The sequence below is a fragment of the Pongo abelii genome, chromosome 4 (assembly GCF_028885655.2).
Source record: "Pongo abelii isolate AG06213 chromosome 4, NHGRI_mPonAbe1-v2.0_pri, whole genome shotgun sequence".
Classification (NCBI taxonomy): domain Eukaryota; kingdom Metazoa; phylum Chordata; class Mammalia; order Primates; family Hominidae; genus Pongo; species Pongo abelii.
Genome location: NC_071989.2, coordinates 34,900,313 through 34,914,131, shown reverse-complemented (window position 1 = coordinate 34,914,131; position 13,819 = coordinate 34,900,313). Strand labels below are relative to the sequence as shown.

General features: G+C 42.2%; 1 protein-coding gene across 12 annotated transcripts in view; it reads right to left on the bottom strand.

Moving 5' to 3' along the window:
• RAI14 (retinoic acid induced 14) overlaps nt 1-13,819 on the bottom strand; it is a 176,230-nt gene that overhangs the window by 143,441 nt on the left and 18,970 nt on the right. For 9 of the 12 annotated variants that reach the window (XM_002815478.5, XM_002815479.5, XM_009240629.3 and 6 more), the window contains one exon: nt 2,229-2,312. In XM_002815478.5, coding sequence (XP_002815524.3) covers nt 2,229-2,264 — 36 coding nt within the window. In that variant the 5' untranslated portion in view covers nt 2,265-2,312. Of the gene's footprint in view, nt 1-2,228; nt 2,313-4,261; nt 4,679-13,819 lie in introns of those variants that run through there. The other 3 variants (XM_054555460.1, XM_063724084.1, XM_054555459.1) reach the window with 2 other exon arrangements.

Sequence of the window (13,819 nt, the reverse complement as noted above, 5' to 3'; positions counted from 1 at the left end):
AAGGAATCCTCCTGCCTCAGCCTCCCAATGTGCTGGGATTACAGGAGTGAGCCACCGTGCCAGCAGATTGCCTAGTTTCTTAAAATAGACTTTCCACCCAACATTCCTCTTTCAGGAAACATGGGCTCTTGAATCAGACTGCCTTAGTGCAAAAACTGGTTCTAGAACTTAAAGTTCTAAGAACCCAGACAAATGACTTCATGTCCCTAAGGCCTTAGTTTCTTCGTCTGTAAAATGAGCTTAATAGTAATACCCACCACATAAGATTTGTGGCAAGATTAACTGAATTTCACATGAAAAGCTTAGTATAGCTCCCGACATTTGGTTAATACTTCCTAATGGTTAATTATTATTAGCATTATTATCATATGGTTGATTAAAAAACTGGGCTTTGAAATGTTTTTGTTGTTGTTGTCATTTTTTATTCCCTCCATTTAGTTGTACAGTTCTGTGCTTGGGGAAACAATTTGGATGTGGAGAGCCATTTGAAATTGTTGGGCTCCATTATACCAATTTCCTCCTCCCCAGGCTCTCCTCCCCCAGGTCTGCTTCTCAACATTTCTTCTCTTAGCACTAACTGCCAAAATCATAGCCTTTTCTGCTGCCAAATCCCAGAGCTTTTACTAGTGTTATTACAGAGGATTTTTTTAAATCATGGAAATATTTCAGTTTTTCTAACTAGATTCCGGCAACACCCTCCCTACTGCCACCAGTTTTTGATTTTTAAACCAAAAGTTTATGTGCCTATCATTCCTCTGGGTCCCTGTTCATATATATGGAAGTCTAGACTGATGAAATTTTGCTAAAAATAATCTTAACCTATGTAAATGAAAGCTACCTAGATTCCCTTGGAATAGAAAAAGACATTTGTTAACCTGGTCACACAATTTAGAAACCCCTAGCTGCTGAATTGGGCAACATTTTCCATTTAATTGCCTTTTTCTCCTTAGCTGAAAGCCACGGGAGATATGTAGGCTACATAACATACACCCAGCAGACGATGAGGTTGAAGGAGGTTTCTCGGAAGTCGGATGACCAGGACTTCCACTCTGGCCAACAGCTAGTTTTATGTCTTTGTCGAAGTCTGTTTGCTCTCTCTGAGTTTTATTTAATTTACCTAAAGGATAAGAAGGTAAGATCAACTTTTTTCATAATGCTTCCCAGTTCTTTCTTTAAGTGGGTCGGTATTTTACCATCATCCCATAAGCATCTCATCTAGCCTGGGTTTTATCAGGGTAGTAAGTTACATGTCATGATGCAGCCTCAGGAGATAAGCTTCAGCCAGAAGTAGGTATGCAAGTTACATATCAGCCATAAAAGACACAGCCTCCATTTATTGCAAAAATGCAGCTGTGCCAAGCTGTCAAAATATAATTCATGGCAAAGCAATAAAATCCAGGTTCATCTTTAATTACCTCGTCTGAAATGATAGCTGAACAAGCCCATTTTGAGAGTGACATACCTTGGCTTCTGTCTAATTCCCTTCCATTAATTTCTCCCATTCCACAACTCTGCTCAAAGTATCTGGAATGCAGCTAGTACAAGACTGGGATCATAGAAGGGTTTATAGGGTGACCTTTTAAAAAAATAGTATCGTGTACAACCCCCTCTGCTATGTTTTTCTCCCTCTTCTCCTAGGGGAGACTTTGTTTCATAACTCTGACATCATAACTGCTTCCTCCAATCCAGAATCTTTTATGGATTGGTTGGATAACAAATGAGTACGAGTCCCTGGAATGCGGAGGGAGGAAAGGTACGGGCAGCAATAGATACCATTTTACCACAAAAGCCTTAACAGAGAGTTGAACACGTTTCCTAAAGCCAAAGATGAACCATGCTAATATGTCATTCCTGAACCACCCTCATGAGACTAGCTTCTTCTAAAAATGACATTCTGAATCAGGATTTCTGGCAACTTTAGAAATGTTGAGATTTTACTGATTCTTCCTTTGAAGATGTTTAATGTGACGGTTCCTTTCTCTACAAGGCACAGATCCCCAAAATTAAAAAAAAACAACAAAAAAAAACCTTATTTTTGAAAGCTATGCACACAAACAGCAAGGAACCTAGACCATGCCATCTACAGAAGCTACCCTGAGCTGGGGCCACGAGCATTTGAGTGTCTGTAGTTTATTAACCCAGCAGCGCCTTATCAAGGTGGGGAGGAGCGTTTCTGCAGCTCCGTGGAGAAGAAGGAACAGCCAGACTGTGAGTCACCGTATACTCACGTCACTCTTCCTGAACTTCGCTTTCAAGCTCTTCATGTTTAGTCCATTCAGTCTTCCAAAGCTCTAGACGAGATTTTTCAACACCTAAGCAGAGAAAAAAAGGACATATGTAGGTTTCCAAATAAGGTATTCTCTCCTGATTGGATTACAACTTGGGTCATGGGAAGGAGACAGAGCAGGGTTGGGTTGGGAAGATGGTCAGTTAACAGCTGAAGAGTGGTAAATAACATATTTCCACTTATGATATACTCCCTAGAAGCTTCTGACATTTTCAAATTAACCAAAGCTTTAATTTTTTCCTTCTTATTAATATTTATTTTAATTGACAAATAAAAATTGTATATACTTGTATGGTGTACAACATGACTTTTGAAATATGCATATATTGTAGAATGGCTAAATTGAGCTAATTAACATATGCATTGCCTCACATACTTATTATTTCACCGTGATGAGAACACTCCAAATCTACTCTCAGGAATTTTTCAAGTATACAGTACACTAACTATAGTTACCATGTTGTACAATAGAGCTCTTCGTCTATTCCTCTTAACTGAAACGCTGCATCCTTTGACCAACATCTCCCCAACCACCTACCCCAAACCCCCACTCCCACACCCCCACCCCTGCTCCTGGTAACTACCATTCTATTCTCTGCTTCTCTGAGCTGGACCTTCTTAGATTTCTGTATCAGTGAGCTCTCAAACATTAAAAGTAGAGCAAGTCTAAGTTACTGCTTAACTGTCACTGTACAAAATGCTGTATCTCTATGTTCAAGTCATTCCTCGACATATCTTCTGTGCTGCAATCATGCCATCCACCTCCTTGTGACAAGTGATGAGGAAAACAGTTCATATTCCAGATGCCACTCATTCCCTATTTATTTTTCTCAGTGTTTGTTCCCGTCTCCCCTCCCGAGAATGCACAGGGCAGTTAGTGAAAAATGCCAGGAACAACAAAACCTCCCTCATCAAATAGCTCATTCCTCAGGGGGCCTCTCTAAACAATGCAAGACTCTCAGGGTACTGTGGGACTCAGTAATTCTGAGTTGAGCTGAATCTTAAGCAATCACTTCATTTAAGATGGGTATGTGGCCCCCTGGAAATTGAATGTAATTATCTTTTAGCAAGTATACATTTACCTCAGGGAGGAAGGTTCTGAGTTTTCACTGGATTCTACAAGGTAGTTGCCACCCTTCAAAAGTCAAGATTGCTCGTCTAGCCTAAGCGCCTCATTTCGCAGAAGTAGCAACAGAGCCTCAGACAAGTTTAGAAACTTGCCTGAGTCACAAAGCCTATTGATGATGAGATTCAGAACCAGACCCTAAGGACTGACTAGTGGCTGAATGTTTTCACTGCCCTATATAGTTTTTTTTTTTTAATTTCAATAGTTTGGGGGTATAGGTAGTTTTTTGATACATGAATTCCTTAGCAATGAATTCTGAGATTTTAATGCAATCAATATGTTCTCTTTTATCCCTCACCTCTCTCCTAACCTCCCCTACCCCTAGTCCTGACAGTTCATTATATCACTCTGTATGTTTTTGCATCCTTATAGCTAAGTTCCCACTTACAAGTAAGAACATACGATATTTGATTTTCCATTCCTGAGTTACTTCACTTGGAATAACAGCCTCCAGTTCCATCCAGCACTGCCCTATACAGTTTTACAACTAAAACCAAAAAGCCAAATCCTGTGCTAAAACATGTATAGACTTTATCTTTTTTTTTTTTTTTCCTTTTTTGTGGAGAATGGGGTCTCACTATATTGCCCAGGCAGGTCACAAACTCCTGGGCTCAAGCTATCCTCCGGCCACTCCCTCCCTAAGAGCTGGGATTACAGGCATGAGCCACTGTGCCCAGCAAACATGTACAGACGCTACCTTTTTCATTAAATTTGGAAATGTACAAAATGTGTAAACTTCACATGTAACTAAAAAAAATGAAAATATACTTAGGTCAAAAAGGCAAGATAATCTATATGAAAGTTTCCATCACATAGTAAGTGCTCAATAAATGTCATGTCAAGCTTACTGCAAGTGAGAACAGGTGACTTTTAACAGCACCATCCCAGAGGAGAACTGAGGAATAGCAGGCACACGTTTACCACAGTTAACCACTGTTTTCAGAAGCCTTGCCAGGTCAACTCACATTCCCCCACATCCTTATTATTCTGAACAAAACTGACTTGAGAGGATGGGTGGGGAGTGCAAGCCACTGAATGCAGTACTCATCCTCCTTCATGCACTTGTTGCTACCTCCAGAAGTCACCCAGTGACTCTCTGGCTTCCAATGTGTCTACTTTCATTCTTGCTGCTGCCATTGATTAGGGCCCTTGGACAAATGGTATGAAAATCCAGTCATCATGAAGCACTTTGATGGCATGAATCTGGAGGCCTCATTGTGACTGCAGCCTCTCCATGGCCCCTTTCAATCTTCCCAGCCTCAGCAGGAGTGACAGATGCATGTTGCCTTGGAAACGACACACACCATAATTATACATTGTTAACTGCCAAGCATTTAATCACAGAAAAGGCTGGGCTGGTACCTGAATAGCAAGTGCAAATTCCAGGGCAGTGTTTCTCAAAGTCAGCCCCTAGTTAATCCACATCAGAAGGACCTGGGGACTAAATGCAATCTTTTAGCCCCTGTCCTATTAAAACTGAATCTCAAGGGGTAGAGCCCAGGAACTTCCTTGGTTGAATCTTTTGCACACTGAAGTTACAGAACCTAGAACTGATGTAGGCGGAACAGGAACACACTTGTCAGAGTTGGGCTGGTTCATAAACCAAAGTTGGGTTGTTTTTTTCACGTCAAAACAGAATCACCTTTTGAGGAATCAAAGTAGAAATAATGATAAACAGATATTCCCAAACTGTCGCTGGCTGGGCCAGGGTTTCTACACCAACTGTTGCTAGAAAGTGGAAATCGCCGGCCGGGCACGGTGGCTCACGCCTGTAATCCCAGCACTTTGGGAGGCCGAGGCGGGCGCATCACGAGGTCAGGAAATCGAGACCATCCTGGCTAACACGGTGAAACCCCGTCTCTGCTAAAAATAGAAAAAATTAGCCGGGCGTGGTGGCGGGCGCCTGTAGTCCCAGCTACTCGGGAGGCTGAGGCAGGAGAATGGCGTGAACCCGGGAGGCGGAGCTTGCAGTGAGCCGAGATCGCGCCACTGCACTGCCCCTTGGGCAACAGAGTGAGACTCCGTCTCAAAAAAAAAAAAAAAAAAAAAAGAAGGAATCGTCCTTCGAATTTAATTCCTTCTCCCTTCTTGTGGAAGTACTAATAACCAAGGAAACAGGACAAATCAGTCCAGCAGGAAAGGGAGAAAAGAGAGGCCACATATTGGATAATCCAAAACTGTGCAGTTCCCCACAGCAGAGCCACTCAAAGCATTCCTTCGTTCACATATTCAGAGAGCACAAAGTCTCAGGCAACAGCGGGTAAGATTTTTGTTTGAGGTCATCGGGGTTTCGTCGGTGTTGTGTTAGTTTTTCTGTGTATTTGTCTTTGGCTTTTCTTTTTTTTTTAAGCATGCAGTGAAAAGTATACAAACTCTTATTTGAAGAGGATTAAATAAATAAAGTAATAATTCCAAAAGTTCCCAAGGGAAGGGATTAACCGCCAAACTGAGTGTCTTCCTGGAGTCTGTGGCTTTGGGTGTGTGAGAGCTGGGTGGCCCATGGGCATAATTCCACAATAATAAAGATAAATGTCAAAGGAAAAGAAGTTTTGGAAATCCACACAATGGTAACTCTAGAAGCATGAACTGTAGCTGGGGTAAAGTTATTAATAGATCACTGCTTTCCTGGTATTCATGAAAGGATCTAACACCTGGAAGCCATGGCTGGCGGAAAGTAATGTGGCCCCTGGAATAATGCCAGGTGCCAGCTGTCTCAGCATCTCCTCTTCCTCAAGATGAATCATGAGTAAATGGACTTGCCTTCCTTGGGCCAACTGGGATCTTACAGTCTCATTTTCAATCCCAAACTTCTAAAGCCCAGGCTGAGCTACAGCCTATGTTGAGTAAAGTGACATCTGTCAGTTTAGCAAGGCCACACTAAAGGCAGTCCTTGGAAAAGCCATTAAATCAGGATGCTTACTTCAAAAGAAATACAGCAAAGCTGAATTAGCTGCACAGCAACCTAATTCGAGTATGTACCAAAAAGGATCATGCATCTATGGAAAAACTCTCTGAACTAAGTTCTCCCATTTCAAACAGAATAAAGCACACCTACCCACTGAGCAGAAATATTAGTCAGTTTATTACTCATTTAATTCAAAATAAGTCCCTGAAATATGGCATCCATCACTGGCCACCAATCATCACTGGCCACCAATCATCACTGGCCACCACTCATCACAGAATGGATGTCATATTGATAAGTGAGGATGGAGCAAAGCAGAGATGTACATGCTTGTTTCCATCTCATTTGAAAGACTGGATGCAACATTGTTAATTTATTAATTCATTTTCCCTTTAAAAAAATAATTTAACTTCCAATCTTAGCCTGAATTTTAAAACCTTGATATTAGCCTAGCCTATACAGCTTTATCACAAACAGTTAAACTTCTTTGAGTATTTAAAAAAAAAAAAACCCCTTACAATGGATATGGGGTTTTCTTTTGGGTGTAATGAAAATGTTCTAAGATTTACTGCTGTAACGGTTGCACAACCTGTGAAATACATACTAAAAACCATTCATTTGTATACTTTCAGGAGGTGAAGTGAATGGTATATGAATGATATCTCAACAAAGCTGTTATTTTTTTAAAAAGCTTAATAATCTCTATTACATCCTCCAATGTTTAGGATTAAGAAAATTCCAGGTTAGCCAGGTACGGTGGCTCACGCCCGTAATCCCAGCACTTTGGGAGGCCGAGGCGGGTGGATGATTTGAGGTCGGAAGTTCAAGACCGGCCTGATCAACATGGTGAAACCCTGTCTCTACTAAAAATACAAAATTAGCCAGGTGTGGTGGCGCATGCCTGTAATCCCAGATACTGTGGAGGCTGAGGCAGGAGAATCGCTTGGGCCCAGGAGGCGGAGGTTGCAGTGAGCCAAGATCGTGCCACCGCACTCCAGCCTGGGCAACAAGAGCGAAACTCCATCTCAAAAAAAAAAAAAAAAGAAGAAGAAAGAAAGAAAGAAAATTCCAGGTTAGAAACCGCTAGACTGATGAAAAAAGAAATGCAGCCGGGTGGGCACAGCAACTCACGTCTGTAATCCCAACATTTTGGGAAGCTGAGGTGGAAAGACTGCTTAAGACCAAGCATTCAAGACCAGCCTGGGCACCATAGCGAGACCCTATCTCTACAAAAAAAAATTTTTTTAATTAGCCAGGGGTGGTGGCACATGCCCGTAGTCCTAGCTACTCAGGAGGATGAGGTGGAAGGGTCACTTGAGCCTGGGAGTTCAAAGCTACAGTGAGCCATGATCATGCCACTGCACTTCAGCCTGGATGAAAGAGTGAGACCCTGTCTCGAAAAAAATAATAATAATATTCCATCACGGAATATGGGAATACATCTACAGAATTCTCAGCCAAACCAGAACACTAACTAACACGTGTCTCTAAATAGACTTCAGGACATTTTCTTCCAAGTTAAAAAGGACATCAGACTTAAAATCCATACCACAGACCAAGTGCTGAACAAGCATAAGAAACTAAAATACACTCCTTCTCTCCTTGTCAGCGTCTATCTCTTCTCACTCAAGTGCTTGAGTATTTCTTCAGACAATAATCTCTCTGCAACCAAAATGGAATTTTAACCAAAGCTGTATAAACATTCAATTCTCTCAATCCAGCAAAACAAATACATTCTGTCAAAGGTCTCTCCAGACCAACCTTCCCAATGAAGGTACCTTAACAACACAGCACCTCACGCCATCCAAACTCCTCCCAGTGGGTGGAAGCTGCTTCAATCTCTGCCTCTCAGACAGGGCTATGCTGTGAGTTATGTTGCTGCTTCTGGAAGAATATAAAAATGGGCAGCAGGGCCCAACGGGTACTGTTCCCTCTTGCCCAATTTACTTTACAGCAGATTTGTACTGTTCTAGAAAAGACAGAATCTTAAATACATACAAACACTCAGCTTATATGAGTAGGCCCAGAGGACTCCAAACTGACTGAGGATATGAATAAAGAATAATTAAAAAATCATCTTATAAGTAGGTGTTAAATACTGTAGAAATTCAAAGAGTGAGAATCTTGAAGTGCTAGAAAAAAATCAGAGAAGTCTTCCTAAATGGGAGCAGGGTTCTAATTGAACTTAAAGGAAACACGGGATTTGGACAGGTGAAGGAGGAAAGGGCATTTTGTCCATCTCTCTCACAAGATAGGGGACTCCCTTCTTAGATTTTCCAGGTAAGGGTCTGACACCTCCTGTTCAATCTCCCCAAGTGGTCCCATAAGCTATGGTGTGAATGTGTCCTCCAGAAGTTCATGTGCTGGAAACTTAATTGCCAATGTAACAGTATTAAGGGATGAGGACTTTAAGAGTGATTGGGTCATGAGGGTTCTACCCTTCTGAATGGATTCATGCTTTATTACGGGAGTGAGTTAGTTCTTGCCAGAGCCCGTTATTATAAAAGTGAGCTAGGCTTGCTCTTATGGTCTCTTTCGCATCCACCTTATGCCACCAGATGTCCCTTGCTAGGGACCAGCACCATGTCCTTGGGCTTCTCAAACTCCAGAACTATGAACCCAATAAGCTTCTTTTCTCTGTAAATTACCCAGTCTGTGGTATTCTGTTATAGCAACAGAAAATGGACTAAGACAGTAGGGGTGGTAGGAATCACTGCATAGCTCTCTGCAAAGAAAGATCCTCCCCCAGTCTGACTCCTTTGGACCCTGGGTGTGAGTGAGGGATTCAAGAACCCTGTTATCAGTTTTAAGCCGATTTGAAAATTTACGTTCCAGACTACCTACTTACTTTGGAATAGAGTATTTTCATTTTGCCTGTACTTGAGCCCTGGCCATTGGCATATAATCAATAAATGTTTTACAGGTGAACACGCAGAACAAAGATATAGGATAAAGTGCTTGGATAGACTTTAGACCTCACCTCTGACCTCAGCAAGGCTCTCGTGGATCCCAAGTGTACTGAGGAGGGTGAGCTCTCCGACACGGGTTAGTGTCATTGGGATATTTGTACAAACGCAACATAGTAATTGGGTTTCACCATGTACAAGAGAAAAGCACTAAGGTTTTTAAAAACCCAGCTCATTTAGCCTGTGAAATCTTACCAGGATGCCCCTCCTTTTTCCTTCCCACCTGCCCCCTTCCCTCTCATTACTGCTGTCCTCATGCAGCATCCCCCCAGTCACGTGCTAAGCCTACCTGAAGATGCTGACCATTTTCAATAATGCAACGTTAGGGTCAGAGGAGAGCAAGGATCATCAGCTAGTACCCTGGAGGCAAATTCTTAGGACAGAGATTTTCTCAGCCTGATTCTAGAACTATGGGGCAAGCCAGGGATTCTCCCCACAAATCAATATGCCTGCTATGTTATTTCATGTGAGACCTTACTCCACTTCTAGTCAGGGAGCTCCTCACGACAGAAAACGTCCATCCTAGCAGGGTCAGGGTTTCACCTCTGGCCTCAGCAAGGCTCTCTTCATAGTCAACACTTAGTGAAACTTTGCACTGCCTGAATGAATCAATGATGAATGAATGAATAAGCACTACGGTTACATTGGAAACACAGACATACCACAGTCATTTTAGCCCATGGTGCAAATTTTCAAAGGATTCAGCTGAAAACTGGTAACAGGGCTCTTACTCATGTCCAGGTCTAAAAGGGTCAGAATGTGTGGATTGTGGGAGGGTCTTCCTTTAGAGAGAGCTATGCAATGATTCCTACCACACCTACTCAACCTCATGAGAGGCTTACAGGACTGAAGAGGTTGGACAGGTGTCTGATCCACACCTGAAAAATCTAAAATGGAGAGAAACTGGCTTGTGCTTCAAGGATGGAAGTGAAGGAGAGCTTGCTGTTGTGTTGTTATCAGCCTGAATGCTGGAGTTTACTTGTGCATTAATATGTGTTTCCTATGGAGCATGTGTAGGCAACTCACAATAGAGGGAAATAAGTGGTATTAGATTCTGTGTAATAGGGTAGATTGGAAGGACAAAGAGGGCAGAGGGAAGCGGATTCCCTGATGGAGAAGCAACAAACTGGAGGCAATCACATGACATTCATCAAGGGAATTGCAGAAGAGGGGTCTGCAGTGATGGTCCAGGAATGGAGTAAGAAGAGGGAGATCTCCAAGAGGCCCCTCTGCTGGTGTGCCAGGGCTGCCACAGCAAAGTACCACAGACTGCGTAGTTTAAACAACACAAAATAAAGCCCAAGATCAAGGTGTCAATAGGGTTGGTTTCCTTCTGAGGCCTTTCTTCGTAGGCTATAAATGGATGCCTTCGCCCTGTGTTTTCATATGGTCTTCCGTGTGTGTCTGCATCCTAATTGCTTCATCTTATGAGGACACCAGTCATACTGGATTAGAGTCCACCCATATGACCTTATTTTACCTTAATTACCCCTACAAAGGTCCTATCTCCAAATACAGGTACATTCTGAGAAACTGGGGGTTAGGACTTAGAAATGGGGTGGAGGGGCACAATTCAGTCCATAACATGCCCAGAACTAAGAGTAAAACAAACATCTGTCAAACTCAGAACATGGCACTATCATGCTATAGTACCAGTCAAATAAGAATTTTCAGCTGGATGTGGTGGCAGGCACCTGTAATCCCAGCTACTCGGGAGGCTAAGGCATGAGGATTGCTTAAACCTGGGAAGGAGGTTGCGGTGAGCCGAGATCGTGCCACTGCACTCCAGGCAGGGTGACAGAGTGAGACTGTGTCTCAAAAAACAAAAAAAAAAAAAAAAAACTTTTTTATCCCTCTAACTTCTTATCTTCCGCTGCCCTACCCCTAGTTTTACCATACAGCGATCCCTAGAGGGATTTCCAACTGTGATAGGAAGATGCAGGAGGCAGGGTCGCAGGATGAAGTAGGGACAAAGAGAAAAGGGAGAGCTATTTAACTTTAAATCAAATTTCAACTTTTTATTGTTATTAGATTGGTGCAAAAGTAATCACAGTTTTTGCCATTAAAATAACAAAAACCACGATTACTTTTGCACCGACACTGAGGACTCTAAATTCTGAATTAAGAGTACTTAGTAGTTGAAACTGACTGCAGAACTTTTTTAAAAATCTAAGAATAATCAGAAAAGTCAGAGGCTGGGTGCAGTGGCTCATGCCTATAATCCCACCACTTTGGGAGGCCAAGGTGGGAAGATCGCTTGAGCCTGAGACCAGCCTGGGCAACATAGTGAGATCCCCATCTCTACAAAAATAAAAGTAAATTAGCTGGGTATGGTGGCGAGCACCTGTAGGCCCAGGTACTTGGGAGGCTGAGGCAAGAGGATCACTTGAGCCCAGGAGTTTGAGGCTACAGGGAGCTATGATTGTCACTATACTCCAGCCTGGGAGACAGAGTGAGACCCCATTTAAAAAAAAAGAAATGGCCAGGTGTGGTGGCTCACGCCTGTAATCCCAGCACTTTGGAAGGGCAAGGCGGGTGGATCACTTGAGGTCAGAAGTTCGAGACCAGCCTGGCCAACACGGCAAAACCTCATCTCTACTAAAATTACAAAAATGAGCCGGGCATGGTGGTACGCACCCATAATCCCAGCTACTGGGGAGGCTGAGGCAAAGAATCACTTGAACCCAGGAGACGAAGGTTGCTGTGGGCTGAGATTGTGCCACTGCACTCCATCCTGCGTGACAGAGTGAAACTGTGTCTCAAAAAAAAAAAAAAAATAGGAATGTCATAGATTTCATCCAGAGACAAGGAATATACTAACCTCACAAAATAACTTTCAGACAGGGGGATACAAAACAAAGCTGCTTTATGATTACTATCTTATAAATCTTCTTTATTCAGCAAACCAGATACATTATGAATGAATAAACAAGTAAACTTTCTTTTATGAATTAACAAAGGTACAGGTTTGTTAAAAGACTGCCCAGATAAAGTTAGGGGGAGAAAGACATAACAATAATGTCATCTTGGCAATGAATCCTTTCTAAAATACTTTAAAATCTCAGATTTTTTTCCAAGAAAATAAATGAGCACATTCTTTTTAAACCATAAATGTCATTTAGATACTGTATCATAATGATCACGTAGTAAAACTCTTTTGAGACCATTCATCTCTTATGTTCACAACTTGCCTTTATCCAGGAGATGACATTTCTCTTGGAAACCAAATATATCATTCTTCTTTGAGAATAAAACCTGCCATCAACCAGGATTGATCTTAGTCAATGAATCAGCCAGAGCCAGCGGCACTGACTGACACAAAATTGGCTGTGGTTCTGGCAGCACTACTTTCTGGTCTGTCAAATCCACGACTCACATGCTCCAATAAGCCTACCAAAGAAAAGTCCCAAGGTTACCTCCTGCCCTAAATCCATCCAATTTAAAAAGCATGGCTTAATCAAAACAAGCTACCTCTGGAATATAAAAATCACTCTAGGACTAAGAAACTCCATGCAATTATCCCTTAAATCGAGGTTATTTTTAAGATGACCTCTAAAATGCTTGTCCTGTTCTGTGTTACCTATCTTTTGATGTTCATTACAATACCACCTTCTAAACACACCACCGTGTTCACCTCTGAAGAGAAAAACCACCTCACACAGTGCCCAGCAACTGACCCCAAGTGACTATGTATGGGTAAGCCCCTTCACGTCTTCCTCCAAAGTCCATTCCTTAAGTTTCACCTATCTTGAAACCCAAAAGAGCCCATCAAATTTAAACATAGAGATCCAATCCTCAAACAGTATTGGTGAAAATGTAAAATGGTATAGTCATTGTGAAATGCAGTGTGACAATTCCTTACAGAGTTAAATATACCTTTACCACATGACTCAGCAATGCTGTTCCCACCTATGAGAGAAATGAGAACATATGTCCACACAAAGACTGAATATTTATAGAAGTAGCGTTCGTAATTGTGGAAAAAGTAAAACAACAGAACTGTCTGTCAACTAGGTAAATAATCTGTGGCAATTCCATATAATGGAATACTACCCAGCAATAAAAAGGAATAGCACGCTGATCCATGGTGAAGCATGGATGAAGCTCAAACATATTTTGCTGAGTGAAAGGCAGACAGAAAAGACCACACATTATATGATTCCACTCCTTTCTTTTTCTTTTTTCTTTTTTTTTTAAGAGACAGAGTCTTGCTCTGTTGCCCAGGCTGGAGTGCAGTGGCACCATCATAGCTCTCTGCAGCCTCAAACTCCTGGGCTCAAGTGATCCTCCCACCTCAGCCTCCTGAGTAGCTGGGACTACAGGTGTGCATCACCACACCCAGCTAATTTTTGTATTTCTTGTAGAAACAGAGTCTCGCTGTGTTGCCCAGGCTGGTCTTGCACTGCTGGCCTCAAACGTTCCTCCGGCCTGTGCCTCCCAAAGTGCTGGGATTAGAGGCATGAGCCACCACGCCTGGCCAGGATTCTATTTCTAAGACATGTCTAGAAAAGGTAAATTTATAAAGACAAAAAGTA